The sequence below is a fragment of the Typopeltis vanoorti genome, chromosome 14, assembly GCF_054136105.1.
Source record: "Typopeltis vanoorti isolate ZY-2024b chromosome 14, IOZ_Tvanoo_1.0, whole genome shotgun sequence".
NCBI classification, from domain to species: domain Eukaryota; kingdom Metazoa; phylum Arthropoda; class Arachnida; order Uropygi; family Thelyphonidae; genus Typopeltis; species Typopeltis vanoorti.
Window position 1 is genome coordinate 75,187,562 of NC_143562.1, and position 18,795 is coordinate 75,206,356.

General features: G+C 35.1%; 1 protein-coding gene across 5 annotated transcripts in view; it reads left to right on the forward strand.

The window, feature by feature from the left end:
- Window positions 1–18,795, forward strand: part of LOC150099675 (perilipin-2-like) — a 144,943-nt gene that overhangs the window by 107,426 nt on the left and 18,722 nt on the right. For all 5 annotated transcript variants that reach the window (XM_090403669.1, XM_090403670.1, XM_090403667.1 and 2 more), the window contains exons 7-8: window positions 14,808–14,942; window positions 15,183–15,347. In XM_090403669.1, the coding sequence (XP_090259795.1) occupies window positions 14,808–14,942; window positions 15,183–15,347 (300 nt within the window). The remainder of the gene's footprint in view (window positions 1–14,807; window positions 14,943–15,182; window positions 15,348–18,795) is intronic.

An 18,795-nucleotide genomic window follows, 5' to 3' on the forward strand; every position in this document is an offset into this window, starting at 1 on the left:
TGGCAGAATCAGTCAATGTTTTCTTCAGAGTTTGCCACTGAATCTCCAAGGTTTGATTCCTGTCCTCAAACTCTTTCATTTTTTCTTCAATAATCTTTGTTTATTTTAGTCTACAGTTCACATCTGAGAGCTGCTCAATTTTTATTTGCTTTAAAACTTTCTTACATGTTATTCTTTTCAATATGAAATTCAATTCTATCCTGCTCAAGACTAAATAGTGATCACTTCCAATTTCAAATCCTCTGTACACTCTGGTTTCCTGCACCAGGGAGAAAACATCACTATCAACAATAACATAGTCAATGAGACTTTTCTTATTCCTTGCCTCTTCTCTCCATGTGAATTTGGGCACATTTTTATGTTGGAACATGCTGTTAGTAATAACCAGTCCATGTCCTGAGCAGAAATTCAATAGATATTTGCCATTATTATTAGCTTTGCTCTTTTCTCCAAATTTTCCCAAAATATTTTTGTATGTCTCACAATCATTTCCTACTCTGCTATTTAGATCCCCAACAAGGACCAACTCTTCATTTTTCATTATTCAGTTGCTTTTTCTAAAGCCTCAAAAAATTCCTCCACTTCTACCTTAGTAGAACCTTCTGTGGGACCATAGGCACAAATAAGTCTCATTGTCCAGTTCCCCATTCTCATATTTGCCCACATCACTACTTGAGACTGCCTGCCATTCAAGAAGATTAGCATTGTATTTTGTGTTGAATACTATGGCTACTCCTTCTTTTCCTTGATTGTAATTGCCTGAATATTACATTTTGTATTTATTGCTCAGAAAGATCTTGCCAGTTTTGGTCTTTTTTGTTTCAGTCACCCCTATTATGTCGATCTGGTACTTATCTAATTCCTCAGTTAGCTCCATTTCTTTGCCATTCAGGCTTCTTACGTTGATAGTATCGATCTTTAACTCTGGTGATGTTGAGTTGGGGTTTGTTTTCAGATTTGTTCCAGTAGCTGACTTTTCGCTGTTCGCCCTGGTTCCCTGGTGAAAACAACGGGGGCCTTGTTTAACCGGGCGACGCCCCAGCCGGCATGAAATTTTGTCATGTCGTACCATCATTTTTTATTTTGGTTTAACCAATAAGAATACAATTTGGTCGGCTAAGTCCCAAATTGGCAGCCCATCCTCGTTCGTTCAGTATCCAGGTAGATACCCAACAGGGTGCACCACGAGAAGGTGAGAATTGGACATTAGGTCAGAAGTCCTGGTCGGTTCTCCACATTCCTTTTAAAGACTATGTGGAGGTCTCCTCTCAGTTATACAGCTTTGACCCTTAAACATCTTGCATAATGGTGTACATATAAGAAAAAAATGAAAGGACCAACCAACCAACCTCTAAATGTGTACAAATATATTTTAAACATTAGATTAGCAGGAGTTCAATTTCATTGTTTCCCAGAACTTGGAATTTTTAGACCATTGTGATTTAGGTTAGGTTGATCATGAAGTGCTTCCTGTGTTTCTTTGAAGAGTCTAAATTTGAAAGAACCTCTCTAAGGAATTTTTATTTTGTCCCATAAGATCTTGCAGCCTGTTGAAACTCCATGTTTTGATCATTGGATGTGTATAATCCTATTTGGCCAAAATTGAGATTGCAGAAATATGGACATCCTGGTACTCTGGGGTGAACCCAGAGAGGCAGCTTGTCTTTAGTGGAAGGTAGGATAAAGAAATCTTGTTTGCTGGTGTGAAAATCATCTGGAATTCTTTTTTGTTAACTTTTGGTACTCAGAAATTTCTTCAACATGAAAAATGCAAATTGTAAAGAGGAAAATTGATGTCTCTCTATTTTTGTTAATAAGAAGCTGTACTCAGTGCATTACCCTTTTCCAAAAATTTGGAATTGTCAAGACTTATCCACAGGACACAGGTCATCTGCTTTTCTGAGGACACTCCGACAAGAATTGCAGTGCATTAGGCAATATGATACTCAACAGGTACTCGGAATCCATATCTTGGATAATTATTTTCCTACTAATAGCTATTGTCAGATATCAAGAGAACTTCCATTTCTTATATAAGGCATTTCTTGAAAGATAATACAATAAAGAGAAAAGAAAAAAAAAACTTGGATTCCAGACAATTCTATCCTGCTCTTCCACTAAAGAAAAACTTCCTCTTAGCTTGCATTGGGGGTACCAGATTCCCTGTCCCTGCGGTCTCTCATGTTTTGACCAGTTAGGTTGAACCATTGGCATCAGATGATGAGTACATATGGATTGCATCAGTTTTCTCCAAGCTGAGAAATCTGGTCTTGCAGAACAATTCTTCCAGCCACAGGATCTTATAGGACAACACAAATTCTTCATAAGTCCTTTTTCAAATTTGAAGCTCTTCAGTCAGCCTAATGTAAATTGCAGTGATCTAAAAATTTTAATCTAGGATAAAGGCTTCAACAAGAGTTGAATTTAATATTTATATATTAAAAGCAAAAAAAGTTATAAGAATACATATAGGTATTCATGTACCCCCCCCCCCTTAAGGTACATATCAGGAATTTGATTGTGTTCATAGATTGGTTGGTTGGCTATTCACTCAACTGATTCATTTTTTTTTCTTTTAATTTAGAAAAGTTTTTTTTCTTTCTTTTTTTAAATGGATAGTGGGTCTTCCTGCGATGAGTATTTTGACTCCATGCGGTACCTGTGAAGAGAAAATTTATTGTTATTATTTATACATGTTTCCACATCCCCATAATGAGCATTGCCAATCAGATACGTTTATAGTATCTGATTGGCAGTGTATAGTATCTGATTTATAGGTTTTCAAGACAGAAGTTGTAAATTATAGGCCAATCTGTATTTTAGGAGTGGTAGTTAAGGTATTGGAGAAGCTGGTAAGACAGAATTCAGGACTAGATAGACAGGAATACGATACTTTACTGAGGCACGATGGTTTTGTGTAGAAAAGTAGGTGCTGCTTTAGCACTTTGCGTACTTTTTATAATAAAGTGACAATTAAGTTGGATAAAGGAAATGGCTATTCAGTAATACTGCTGGATTTTGCAAAGGTATTAAGGAGTTCCATGAGGCCTTAAAAAGGAATCCTTTTTAAGGCCACATCTCGACTAGTGTGTTCAGATCCAGTTCCATAGATTCTGTAAATAAAGGGGATGGAGAGGATACAGAGATGAGCAACTAAGATTGTGGCAGGTCTATGGAATGCTCCTTATGAGAATAGATGGAAGAACTGTGGACTTCAAAAACTAACTGATAGATAAATAAGAGGGGATATGATAGAAAAGTAAATTATTAAAGGGGTTTTATAGGATTGACACTGAAGGCTTTTCACTACATAGTAGAGAGAGAGAGAGAGAAAGGGTATGGTTAGCAAGGGTTTTAGGACTAGGCTTTTCTGCTGGAGGGCAGTAAATGGATAGAATGATTTGCCAGAAAGTGGTGTTGAGTACCTCATTAGTGTATGAGTTTAAGGAATAATAAACATTATTGGTTGGAAATTTGAAAGTATAATATCAATTCACAAGTATTTTGCATAAAATGGAGAATTATAGACCAGTTAGTCTTTCATTAATAATAAAATTTCATTAGAAACTTAACGCACTTAAGATATGCAGATGATATAATTTTTACAAACACTCCAGAAGACATTAATATAATGATAGAAGACATCATTTTGTGACACCAAAAAACATAATAGAAAACAATTTCTTGGAAAGAATATCTTCATATACATACTTGGTCATCTCATTGATCTAAACTGTGGACTCCAAAAGGAAATAAATATGAGAGTTCAACTTGACTGGAGTGCATTCAGAAAATTGAAAAGCATTTTTCAAAACAATGATGTCCCACTCTGTTTAAAAAGGAAGACATTTAACCAGTGTATACTTCCAGTCATCACATATGGTTGTGAATCTTGGTCTCTAACAAAAGCACTGGCAAATAAGCAACAACTCGAAGAAAAATGGAGAGGTTGATCTAGGCATCACATTAAAAGATAAGAAGCTAAACACCTGGATTATAAGTGACTAAAATGGAAATGGGCCAGACATCTGGCCCATTTCCATTTTCTATCCAGAAGAGAAGATGAGTGACCACCATACTAATGAAACTGGATAAAAAGAAGGGAGACGAGGCTGAGGATGTCCTAAAAGAAGGTGGAGTGATGAATTAAAGATGCCAAGGAATTATATACTTGGTTTAAGGGAGTGTATTCATCACTCCCAAGTATCTAATACTTGGGAGTGATGAACTGTCAAATTTTGTTTGGGAAAATTGGTCAACCATTGCCAAGAACAGAGAAAGATGGAAAGAACTGGAGGAAGCCTTCGTCCAGCAGTTGACAGAAAATGGCTGAAAAGAAGTCTTTCATTGATAAACTAGCAGAAAATTGATTTGGAACTGTATTTACTATATCCTTTAGAGATAAATCATTGAGCATACAGCAGGGATTCATTAAGGGTTGATCAACCACAAGAAATTTAACTTTTGAAGTCATGATGGAAAGAGATTGTCAATTGTTAGGATTTATGTAGATTTCAACAAATCCTTTGATAGTACTCTGCAGATGAACCTGATTTAAAATGAATATCTGGTGTTTTTTACAAAAAAAAAAAGGGGGTTGGTGATTGCTGTTAATTGTTTATAATTTTGTATTAATTAGTGTTTCCTCCTACTGTATAGCTACGACTGGTATTATATGCATGCTGTATGACTCATTCGTATATTCAGAATTTAAATGTTACTAGTTCTTATGCCTTCTCTCTGAATGAACCTCACGACATATTGAGCAAAATATATAGCAGTAATAAATTATATTTACTTTCCCCTTTCAGGTGTGAAACCATTAATTAAAAGATTATACTATATCTTGGTGTGTATGTGCATGACCTATGGGTTACTGTTAACTCGTATATGGTAGTTAAGCAATTAGTAAATTAACAACTAGCAGTTGATGTGTTTATGAATATTAATCATCAATTGCTGCTTTAATGTTGAGTTAATAAAAATTACAGTTATTTTATAGTATATAGTTTTATGAACACTTAAGAAATAATGATTGGTATTGAGCATGTAATTATTATTAATTATACAAAAAAAAAAAAAAAAAAAAAAGATGAAAGCAATGGAGACATTATACATGTGAGGAACTACATGCCATTCTGTCCAAGGTTGAGAATTTGAAAATCTGAATTGTATGTTTTGGTTCTTATGGGTGATAAATCAGTACTTGGCTAAAGTGTTAGAAGTCGATGTGTGTTTTTTTTTTTTTATGTTCTGGTTTTATTCTTAGAATGATGAATCTGGTCTAGGATACTTAAGTTGTTAATATACTCTTGAACCTGTCCACTCTTGGTGGACATGGGGATGGAAGGTTGAAATGATGAATTTGAATCCTGCCTTGGATGTGAACAGCCTTTGAGAACCTTTTTAGCCGAAGGTAAGTTAGTTACCTGGTTTCATACTGAAGTGGCAGGGTTTTTCTTCCTGGAGACTTGGAGGGTTTTCATCTTGCAAAAGAGGCAAACTGACCAGACATGTGCAATTGAGACATAAAACACTAACCACGTAATCTTAATTGCTTTGACTGTAATTCCAAGTAGCCCAAACCATCGATGGGACTATTTCTTCTATATATAAGGGGGACTGGAAAGTATCAATTTTTTGTCAATTTTTTATCAATATAAATTTTTGAGCTATGTTTTTAATATAAATTTTATTAAAGAAAAAATTAACATTATTCAATTATATAATCGCCATCGTTAATTATAACCTTATTCCAATGATCTACTAAGTTTAGAATTCCTTTTTTGAAAAAAGTTTTTTCTTGGCAAAAAATGATATCAAACTCCTTTGTACATCATCTTGAGAACGGAAGGTTTTATTTCTTATGCTGTGTTCTAAGGACCTGAAGAAGTGATATTCACAAGGAGCAATATCCAGCGAATATGGAGGATGTGGTAGAAGTTACCATCCTAACTGCCTAATTTTTTCTCGAGTCATTCTTGCAGAATGTGGTTTTGCATTATCTTCCTGCAAAATTACCCCTTTTTGATTGACAAGCACAGGATGTTTGATTAACAATGATTGATGTAGTCGCTTGAATTGTTCCCAGTAGATGGCTACTGTGATAATCTTACCTTGTTCCATGAGTTCGTAATGAATAATTCCATGAATATCCCACCAAATGCACAACAAAACCTTTTGTGGATGAAGTCCATCTTTAGCTATTGGAATTGTTTCATTTGGAGAACGCCACTGTTTTTTGCGTTTAATATTCTTGTACAGCACCCATTTTTCTTCACCACTTACGGCTCGTTCTAAAAAGGGGTCATTTTGTGGTCTGGTCAACAATGAATTGCAAATCGTCCGTCTCTGTGCTTTATTGTTGTCTGACAGTTCATGCGGTTCACATACACCCTGTTTAAGAACCTTGCCACTCTTATGTAAGTGCTCTTGGACAGTTGACCATGATGAATTAAGTTTCTCTGCTAATTCTTGTATGGTTTGTTTTGGATCTGATTCAGTGAGAGTCTTAAGAGCATCGTCATCTAGAGTAAGAGGTCTTCCAGATGGAGGACGATCAGAGAGATCAAAATTTTTTTTGCAAATCTCCTAAACCATCGCTGACATTTGTTAACCTTCAATACGTCTCCATAAGTTGAGCAAGTGATTTTGGTAGCCTCAGTAGCATTCTTTCCTTGGTGAAACAAAAACAGCATACAATGTGTAAATGGTGCCCTTCAACTTTAAAGTCCGCCATATTAAAAAATAATAATCTGAAATTTAAAAAAAAAGATTTTTTAAATAAAAAAGTAATTCTATTATTTAAATAAAAATCAAATTTAATAATTTATTTTAAAAAAACAAATCAGTTAAAAATGAACTATTAAAAATAATTGATTACTTTCTGGTCCCCCTTATATATAGAACTGATCTTCATTAATATCTGTGCTGATAAACAGAATCTGTTTTCCAGTTAGCAGAATATAAGCACACACACAAGGAATTCTCATTTCTACAGCTGAAAATATCAACAGTCTACATAACTTGGCTGCCCCACTTCATCCTTGTGAAAATGGATCAGTCTATACTCTTACCATTAAGGTGACCATATGGCTGCAATTCCCAAAATTACAATGTGCTACATGCACTTCCAAGAAACTTTTTTGAAACTAATTTGATGTAGAGCCCTCTGTATACACTTCTTGGCAAAATATCAGAATAGTATTTAAACATGCAAGGTTACTTCTTGTATATCCATAGTAAAAAAAAGAAATAACTGCTATAAAGGAATATTAATTGAATGAAATAAATAGCAATATAAATGAAATAACTGCTTATATATGTTTATAGAAACTTAATTAATACTGTTAAGATTAATTGTCCTATATTCATTGGCTTGATTTTCATGATCTATTTGCTGCTCTGTTTGTTTGGGGGATGAAAAATCAGTGTTTTTATGGATGAAAATCTTGCCATTTCCATCATAAAAACAGTTATTAACATCTGACCTCCATGGAGTCAGAGACTCATTGCGAGGAGCTACACTCTGTCACACACGATGCTCATCCAACTGTGCCTTAAACTGATTCAATGTATCTACATTCACAACACTCAGGCAATGCATTCCACTTGTCAACCACTCTCCATGCAAAGAACCTTCTCCTTATCCTCTGCTCACACCTTCCTTATACAGTTTCCAGCAATGGCCTCTTCTCCTATCCCTCTTCTCCCATTCTATGAAAAATCTCCTCCCTATCAACCTCATAACAACCCCTGACTAGCTTATATGTCTCAATCATATTCCCCCCCCCCTCCTTATTCACGAAGCTTTGTAATTCACATTCTCTCAATCTCTCCTCGTACTCCACATTCCAAAGACCACCAACCACTTTTGTGAATCTTCTCTGGACCCTTTCTAACATATCCTCAATACTATGAAATCCTGGTGACCAAATCATTAATCAATATGAAGCCTGATCACAGTCTTATACAATAACTTCTTTATTGCTGCATGTCAGGGTCCTCTGCATCATTGTCATTATCCAATGTGGCCCCCAAATTTCAGGTCATTGTCAACCATCGCTCCTAGATCTCTCATCTCCTCTGCTTTCTTTAAATTAAAGTATCCCCACCAAGTGTTTACCAAATTTCAAAAATCTTACACTTTGCAACATTAAACTAATAGTTCCACTTACCTGCCTGTTCTTGCAATCTATTCAAGTCCTCCTGTAAGGCCATAATATCTGCTTGAATCTGCATTGCTCTTCCCAGTTCTGTATCATCTGCAAACAGCTGCTTATCGCTAGTTAAAACTGTCCCAATATCATTAATATGCAAATTGAACAACAATGGTTCCAAAACTGACCCTTGTGGCATACTACTAGTGACCTTCCTGTTTCGGGTTACTGCATCCATATATACAAATTTCAGATACCTGTTGACAGCCAGTCCCATCTGTTTTAATTTATTTAACAATTTGTTGTGTGGCAGTCTATCAAAAGCTTTTATAAAATCAGAGTACACCATTGTATATGCATCTCCCCTGTCCAAGGCATTTTGCCATGTCAGGAGAGATGTGGTGTACTTGGATTTTGCAAAAACTTTTGATACTGCCACACAGCAGAGAATACCGCTGTTGTCAACCATTTTTGTATCCTACTTCCCACCAACATCTCTAGTACCTTTTACCACAACTCCAGTTATATAGGTTCTCTTTAATTTGTAGCCACAGCCTTATCACCACCTTTATGCAGTGGAACAATTTTACTTTCTCACTCCTCCTTTGGAACCTGTACTGTTGTAAGACTTAATAAACAGGCATGCCAATGCTGCTGCCAGTTCCCTGGAACTTTCCCTTAAGACGTGTGGTGATATGTCATCACATCTTATTGACATCAAGTTTATTTAATTCAATAATAAAATTAGACTGGGATATATTGGCCAAAGATTTTAATAACACATTAAGCTGACTAGTTTCACCAACTAGTCTTGGCTTTGTCTGGACATAAGGTGATAAAAAAAAAAAAAAAAAAAACAGCTTAAAACAACATAAACAAATACTCAAACTTATACAAATTCAAAAGATGCGTTACATCAAACGCATGGATCGTGTGTAATGTCGCACATTGTTATGCAAGTGCGTTCTGTAATTTGCATTGAAGTTGAATTCTGGTGTGCTAAGTGATCTTATGAGGGTGTTCCATATATCAGCAAGATTATCCCTTGGTTCCTATTGAGGCTACCTTTTTGAATGGATTACCACAGTAGCTTCTTTGAAGTTTCAGTTATACAAGTCTTCCTCTAAATATGGCATAAAACTTTTGTCCCATTAAATGTTGTGATTGGTATTTGAGAAATGAAGGGCTAACCTAGAATTATATTTTATGTTATTATTATAACAATGAACCAATCACAACATTGAATGGGACAAAAGTTCTATGCCATATTTAGAGGAAGACTTGTACGTTTAAATCTAGTTACCTTAAATCTTGTAGACTCGCATTCCCCGTATACCATTCCTTGATATCTGTCAGTCAGCCATCCTCTTATCCACGGTAATATTTTATAATCCAAACCCATATTCTCCAATTCTCCAATTTATAGAACAGTCTTCCATGCTGTATTCAGTAAAAAAAAAAAAAAAAAAGCCTTAGCAGATCCTAACAGTATCATGGGGTATCCATTCCTCTTGTCCAGTTCAATGATAACATTATTACAGAATGTGAGCAAGTTGCAAAAACATGACCTTTTCTTAGTAAGCCCATGCTGTTCATTACAAAGTAGAGATTTACTGCCAATGCATTTCTAAATGCCAGCTGTAACCAACTTTTACAAAATTTTCGACACCATTCCTGAGATAATCATTGGTCGATAGTTGGATACATTGGTCTTTGCACCACCCATGTGCAGTAGGATTACCATACATTCTTTCTACTCCTGTGGAATCTTCCCTGTTCTAAGACTCAAATTATACAGCTTTGGTTAAAGGAATGGCCAGTTCAGCTGAAAACATTTTTAGCACCTGTGCTAATATCCCATCAGCTCCTATTGCTGAATTCTTATTCAGTTTGTTCAACAGCTCTATACCTCCTCTTCATACACCTGAGTTTCTATCCAGTGAACAGGTGGCAGTGAATTCAATGTTGAATACACCAAGTTGATAGTTTTTAGCAAAATGGGCACTCATTAGTTGAACAACCTTTTCTGCATCTGTCACTCTCATACCATCTGCATTCAGTAGAATTGTTCTTTCAATTTCATTCTTTCTTTTGCTTGCAGCATATCGATAGAATTCATTTGTCTTTAGCTTGTAGAGCTAGTTTCTTTTCATATTCAGACTTAGTTTTCTCTACAACAGTTGTGATTCTTATGGCCTACTGTTTATAATTTTCATAAACAGACATCACACAGTATTCCTTCTACATTATCCTTTTCTTATGAATCTCTTGCTTAATAAGATTACACATCCATTTGATTCCTACCCTGTTTATTCTTTTAACTCTTGGGACACATTCTGATATTTTTTTTTAAATGCTTTCAGTGTACTGTTGATATTCTTCCCATCCAGCAACCAATACTATTGCACTGCACTCCATATACTCCTTAGTTGGTCATAATTTCTTACTTTCTTTGTTCAGCATGTAACCATTTTCTGAATGGAACATTCATGAACTTAGTCACTTCTCGAGTGACTACCGCATGATCTCTGTCACCAACTGGAGGCAAAATAGTTAAATCTTTTACTGAAATGCCCTCTGATACCATAATCAAGTCTAACATTCTTTGACCTAGAGTTCTTTCTGTCACATGCTGCTTGAGGAAGTTGTCTCATAACAGCTCGATAAATTAAGGTTCGTTCTTTTCATGAGATTTTACTGTTACCCAATCAATGTTTGGATAATTCAAGTCTTCTATTATAATTACTTCTTTTGCACCCATAGTCTCTATTTGATTATGCATTCATCACCAGCAACCATTCCACCAGGTCTGTAACAATACCATGCTATGTATTTGATCTTGTTAGATTCTACCTCACACCAGATGGCTTCAAGACTCACTGGCACATGACAGGTTTCAACTAATGTGTGTATGTGAATGAATGAATGAATCAGTCTATCTATCATAAGGCACCATCAGTACATTTAATGAACAATAGGCATTGAATTCAAATAACAAGAAACAGTAGTGCACATGCTAGCGGATAAATTATTGAATACAATTGAGGATAACAATGTCCCACACTTCTGGAATAGTTAGACAGTCATTTCGATTAAGATTAGATCTATGAAGTAAGGCTTCAGCACTTTCTTTATATAACCGTTCATGTTTATATGTTGATCTATTTATGGGTGTTGTTTCATCCAGTAACTTGTTGAGTTTTTTGAGCTGACTTTTGAACTCACAAAGAAACAGTAGAATTGTTAACCCAAAAATTTCCACCTGACATAGTGGAGTTATTCAAATTTGCAATCACATCAGATTACTTCATGTGAAAGGTTAAAATATATGAACAACAGGAAGGAACAGCAGTGGGCTCACACTTATCACCTAACTTAGCCAACTTTTTTCTTCAACACATAGAAGACATGTTGAGCTGAGGAAGTTGAGTTTTTGCTCTTAACTGAAAACCAACAATGTGACTATGCTATGTCGATGTCTTTGCAGTTTGGAGTTGCACAGAATCTGAACTCTGTTCATTTCTACAAAAAAATCAACAGCCTGCATCTTCATATCAAGTTCACACTAGAAAAGGAGACATAAACAAGTATTTCATTTCTTGATGTACACATCCAGCACAAACAAGATGGATCCATTTTCATCTACCAAAAACCAATTTTTTCAGGTCGTTATATCCATAATACATCAGCTTGCCATCCATCTCAAAAATATGGCATCATAAAACCTTCAGTATCCAGAGCACACAAGATTTGTTCTTCTGAAGAATCCCTAAAACAAGAACTGGAAATTATCAAAGAAACAGCCTTAAGAAATGGATATAATCCAATTACAACCCAAAAAATAATTAACCACTTGTCTACAAATCAACCCAGACAAGAAGCCCATAGGACTCCCATTCCATATATTAAAGGCATATCTGAACATGTGGCAAAAAATTTATGAAAAAAATGTAAACTTGTTGCTACTTACAAACTCATCAACAAAATTCACAACCTACCTTCTCCAAAAGACAAACTCTCACCAATGATGTTACCTGGTAGATACAAAGTACCGTATTTGTGTAACTTGTCTTACTATGGACAAACAGGAAGATCTATAAATAAACACATCTCTAAACATCAAGACTACCTCTGCCTTATCAAACTTCGCAAATCTGGCCATGCACAACATGGAATCGAAAATGCTAACCACAGGATTCAATGGCAAAATGCCAAGTTACTACATAGATTTCACATATAAACATGAACGTTATATAAAGAAAGTGCAGAAGCCTTACTTCATAAACCTAATCTTAATTGAAATGACTGTCTCAGTATTCCAAAAGTGTGGGGAAATTGTTATCCTCAATTGTATTCAATAATTTATCAGCTATATATTTTAAGTAATTTTAATTTCAACCCAGTAGTTTGTAATCCATGAACATGACTGTATACACAGAGTAATTCTAATTATTACTGCACACTATTGTTTTTTGAATTCAATTCCTATTGTTGTTCTTACTGATAATTAACCACTCTTTGACAAATCAACCCAGACAAGAAGCCCACAGGACTCTGTTAATGTCTTATGATGAAATGTTTATATAATAAAAAAGTTATTTATTGTGGCATATGTGTGATCTGCCCTGTCTATCCTTCCTAAAAATAATGTACCTTTTTATGCTTGATACTAGTTCATATGTCTGTTTGTGATGGTCAGGCCTCACTAATGCCTACAATCTGAGGTCCCAACATATTGACCAAGGGCAAAAACTCTACCCTTTTGTTTCTGATACTCCTAGCATTTATGTATAGACAATATTATACTCTTTGTGTCACTGATTATTACCATTATTCATATTGTGTTGCCTCTAAAGTGCCTTCTTCTAGATTTCTCACTTAAGCTCCTCATTCATCTATTTTACACCTATATATTCAGCCTTTTAGCCTTTGGAATACATTCACACATTGATACTGTTATGTATTTCTTTGTCAGTTCCCAAGCAGCATTTATTTCCCTACTGCTCAACTCCTCATTCCATGCTATAGCTCCAAACTGTCTCCTAAGCTTGTCATAATTATCAGCTTTTTATTTCTACATATATCCTTTCCTCACAGAAGTCTGCATATGGTAGCCAGAACCCAGGCAATCATTTCATGACCAACTGGTGAGAGAGTGATCATGAAGAAAAATGATAAACCACACTCACAATTACATCCTTTGATGAAATGATCAGATCTAAAACTTTTGATCCTTGCATGCCCTCTTTTGCATACTGTCTGAGATGGTTATCTCTCAAGAACTTGAGAAATTCATTTTCCTTAATCTCAAATGCTATCTCTTCATTCCAATCTATATTGCTATAAATTCAAATCACCCATAATAATTACCCTTCCTTTGTTCACCAATCGAAGTTGCTTATACAGATCTTCACTACCATCCTCCATATTGCCTGGCCTATAGCAACATCCAACTAAATGTCTTCCTGTCAACCTCCATTTTACACCAACCTGCCTATCTTATGTGGACATAATCCCCTGCTATCATCAGCAGCACTCCCCTCTCCCTTCTTGCCCTTTCTATCCACGAAGATACTGCATTTTTACATTTCTATTCCTGCGAGGATATTGACCATTCAGTCATGTTTCACTTATTCCAATGATTTTACAGCGAATAAACTCAATCAGTGAAACATTTAATCATGAAGAAAAATGATAAACCACACTCACAATTACATCCTTTGATGAAATGATACTTCTGATATTTGTAAACAAACACAACAGTTTATTTTTAGGTCTATAATCAGTCCTATCCAAATCACTTGTTGGTTGTGATTTCCCCACCATACCTGCCCTCACTCAATCACCTTTATCACCACTTACCACATACATATCAACTTCCCCACTCCATCACAATATTCTCCATACACTCATTCACTGCTATTCTCAGCATCCACTCTCCCTATGCCATGTCGTCCTCCTGCCCCCCCCCATTCCCTATTCTTCTTGCATTCCCTTTCTCTCTTCATTTCTCACACTACTACTGATTCCGCTGCCAAGGACTTCTGTCTCTACAGTATCGCTCTCCTGATCTTTCACTTCATCTCTTGCTTGCATCACACACTGCACTTCCATCTATTAACGCTTTCTCCAGTACACTCACTCCAAAGCCATTCAGATGTAACTCATCACTCCTGTATAATTCCATTCTTCTCTCAAACACATGCCATACATCCACAAACTGCACTCCCTTCTCACACAGCTCTGTTAGCATACCGTTCATGATTCTGGCTCTCTGTCTCAGCTTATCATTGTCTTACCTCAGCAAAAGTTCTTTTAAAAGTTGAAACAGTTCACAAGCTCTTTTAAAGGTCCATATCTTATCTGCATGACTTAAACCCAGATTTTTCCAACTAGAGGCTATCATTACCAACTAAGCTATGGAGGCTCCACACTAATCTTTGAACCAGTGTTATGAAATTATGCCATTTTACCCAAATAACATCATAGTTAAATATTGTGTTTATAATGCTATAAACATCATGATAATTAGCAGTCTTAGCTCAAATTGATCTGAACATATGATAAATAGTAGCTTGGGCTACTGTTTGAACATGTATTTTGGAAATGCAAGAATATTTTATATATGATTTTTTTTTTTTCTTTTAGATTCAACATTCCATTGATAACTTGGATCAAACTGGGCCAAAGCTTCAAGAATCTGTAGATGCAGCTAAATCTCAAGCTTATTGGTTATGGGAGCTACTAAATAAAGAAGACTCTGCAGAGGAAACAAAAGACAAAGTAGGAGTTAATTTAATGTTCATTAAAATGATAAAAATATGATACTTGTACATTGATTAATAATTATTTATACAAGAAATTAAAGATATTTATTGAAGCAAAATTTATATTTTAAGATTGCACATTGTCATAGCATTATTGCAAATATTTACTATAGATTTAAAGGTTTTAACAAATTGTCAATTTGTTTTATTTTGTTATAATAATTGAAACTAAATAGAGCATTTCCATTTATTTCAGAATTTGGAACAAAGAGTTCTCTCAGTTGCCAGGCACATAACACATCAATTAGTTGAAACCTACAAAAGCACAAACTTAGCAATCCAGTCAGTACCTCAAAACTTACAAGATCATATTTCTGCTATCTCTAAATATGCCTCAGAACTTTATAATCAATTACAGAAAGTAAGTTAATAAGCATTTTGTATAAGTTTTTAAACAAATATTAAAATTGCTATTCAGAATTATTTTTCATCCTGGATTCTGAAGATTTTTTTTTAAAAAAATCCAAAATTTTTGAGCTCCTCAAACTCAACAGAATTGAAGATAATCACTATTAAAAACATCAACATAAGAGCTGGCACTAGCAAAAGAACTGCAGAAATACCATGACAACATAATTGTCATTAATGGCTTTGAAAATATTATATTCAAGTGTTAGTTTTAAAATATAATGCTAAACACAAAAATAAACTGTTTAAATAATAAACATTATCAATTAGTGTGAGAAAATTTCAAATTAGAAAAGTAATAAAGATTTTTGTGTGTGTGTGTGTGTGTGTGCCTGAAGCTTCTTTTAGGGAAGAAGTAGAGGAATTTTTCAAGTCAAAAGTAGGCAGCTGATTTAAAAAAAAAAAAAAAAGTCAGTAACTGGAACAAACTCGACATTGGCAGAGTTCAAGACTGGCACCCTCAACATAAGAAGCATCAATTGAAAAGAAAAGGTACTAGCAGAAGAACTGGCTTAAGTATCAGATCTGTAATAGGTGTTACCGAAATGAAGACAAAAACAAAGTAACAAATACAAGATTCAGTCAATGATTAGGGAAGATTACCTATAGTATTCAACAATAAATATAAGAATAACCTTCTTGAATGGCAGGTAATATCAAGTAGCGATGTGGGCAAATATCAGAATGTGGAATTGGATAATAAGACTTATTTGTGCATATGGTCTAATAGAAGATTCTAAGGAAGAAGTGGAAGAAATTTTTGATGTATTAGAAAAGGCAGCTGAGGCAGAGAAAAAGTTGCTCCTCCAAGATTTAAACAGTAGAGTTGGAAATTGATTACCAGAACATGGTAATCAATTTGTAACGTTATTTTCCAAACTCCCACCATGAAAGGTTGTACACCTACAGTATATTAGTACTGTGGGTGGACTAAAGAATTTATTTCATTTTAATTTTTATTAATCTCTTTACGTAATCCAGAAGCCCTACTCTAGAGACCAACACAACTTTTTAAGACCACTTAGGCCTCCAATAAGTGAAGCAGTGGTCTCATACCAGGCAATGAAATTCATCTCTCACATAAAGACAGTTGCAAACATCTATGCCTATGTCAGGATTCCAAGCAGTCTGTTGGTTGGAGAATGGATATTTACTATGCCAACCAGGTTGACATGGTGGGAACTAACACCATTTTCCATAAAGATGTGCGCAGATTCACCTGGAGAGAAGACGCATTTATTGACTATGTTATTCTTTATCTTCACACTGGTTCTACATAGAGGATTTGAAATAGGAAGTGATCACAAGTTTAGTTTTGAGCAAGATAAAATTGAATATCATATTGAATAAAAAGTGTTTTAACAGTTGTCAGAGGTGAACTATAGACTCGAATATAAAATATTATTCAAGAAAAAATTCAAGTTTGAAAATAAGAACCAAGCCTTGGAGATTATGGCATATCCTGAAGAAAATACCTTGTCTACAAGGATAGAAAAATCAAAACTCCATGGTGGACTTAGGAAGTCAGAGGCAGTCAAGAAAAAGAGGAATGCACAAAAGTTCCTGGCAAGTAAATCAGCTTGTACTCAGAGAGAATCCAAAGAAAAAAGGTAAGAAAATAAGGCACTTTGCAAAATTAGCTAAACAGGGTGACAAGAAGACTTTGAGTAATAACAGAAAATAAATATCTGTAAGATTGCAAAATATTCTTGGGCTTGCATATTGAAAAAGCATAGAAATGGAGGAAATAATACTGTAAAATAAATCGGAATGATGAAGGTTGATGTAAAAAAAAACTGAAGATAGATATTCTAGATGACTGGAGTAATTTGGAAGATTGCTGTATGAAACAACAGCACAGTGGTAGAAAGAGGAATTCAGTCAGGAGTATACACATGAATACTTGAGGTAGAAAAAGCTATTAAAAAGCTGAAATACGAAAGGCAACTGTAGCAGATGATATTAAACCAGAAATGCTCAAATGTATAGGTATAAAAATTTTACAGTAGCTACACAAAATAATTATGGTCTAGTCCGAAGATCGAACTTGAGATGATGGGAGTAGAGTTCTCATAGTGCTTGTCTAATAAAACTGAGAATTAGAGGAATTTCCCTGATTAGTAGAGAAGAATAAAAATTTAGAGAAGAATAAGCTGAGTTCAGGCCCAAATAGAAGTTGTCAGAATCAGATTTTCACTTGGCACTATTAAGAAAGATCAATAGTTGAAAAATCATAGGAATATCTGTATTTAAGTTTTGTGGATTCTAGAAAAGGAATATGACAAAGTGCCAAGAGCAGTACATATTTAATTCTGTAATTTAAGTCTGTATATGATTTGTAATTCAGCATTTAGAATTGAAAGAAGTACACGAAGGCAGTTTGATATATCAAGAGTGAGATGAGGGTGCACATTATCTCCACTGTTATTCATGATCTTATATGGATCACATTGGAAGGAAAGTGCTATTAAACCTGGTATCAAAATTGGAGATGTTAATCACAGGTCTTTACTTTATGCAGATGATATTATAGTCCTAAATAAATGCAGTAGATCCTCTGTAGCTCAGTTGGTATAGATGAAGCCCTATGGTCAGAAAGACCTGGGTTCAATTCCTGTCCAAGACGTGAGGAACCTTTATCTGGTCTCTTTTGACTAAAGGTAAGTTAGCCGGTCTCATACGAAGGTAGGGATTTTTTCACCTGGAAATTAAGGTTTTTTGTCCCTCAGAACAGGCAAACCGACCCCATGAACACATGCATCTACAGACATAGGACACACCAGGAGGCATAGGGCCAACCACCTTATCCTCAAGACAGTCACAGTTGTGAAGTCCACAGCTAAAGAATCTCAGTGGTTCATGAAAAGCTTAACACAAGACAATTAAATGCAGTAAAAGTCTGCAAGATCCTTGCAGATTATGCTAGAAGAAACTGATCAGGCTATGCAACTTGGAATTTTAGTACTTAAGAAGTTGAAGTTCAAGCACCATATAGCAAAGATCGGAAATGCAACTCGGAAGGGCCAACCATCTTATCCTCAAGAACAGTCGCAGTTGTGAAGTCCACAGCTAGAGAATCTGAGTGGTTCATGAAAAGCTTAACACAAGACAATTAAATGCAGTAAAAGTCTGCAAGATCCTTGGCATTGAAAATGTTGTAAACAAATGTTTTTGTCAGGATGGTAAGAGAAAGATCTAGCTGGATTGATACAGTAACAAGGGCCTTTAGAAGACCAAAACATATAATCTGACATCATTGAAGTGTGGCAGATAACAGATTAATGATTTAACCTTTTCATGTAGTACCATCATAATATGCTGCACCTGAAGGTACATATCAGGAAATGATGTTAGTTTCATAAGGGTGTGTTACATGCTGAAATGATGCAAGATTTAGGGTT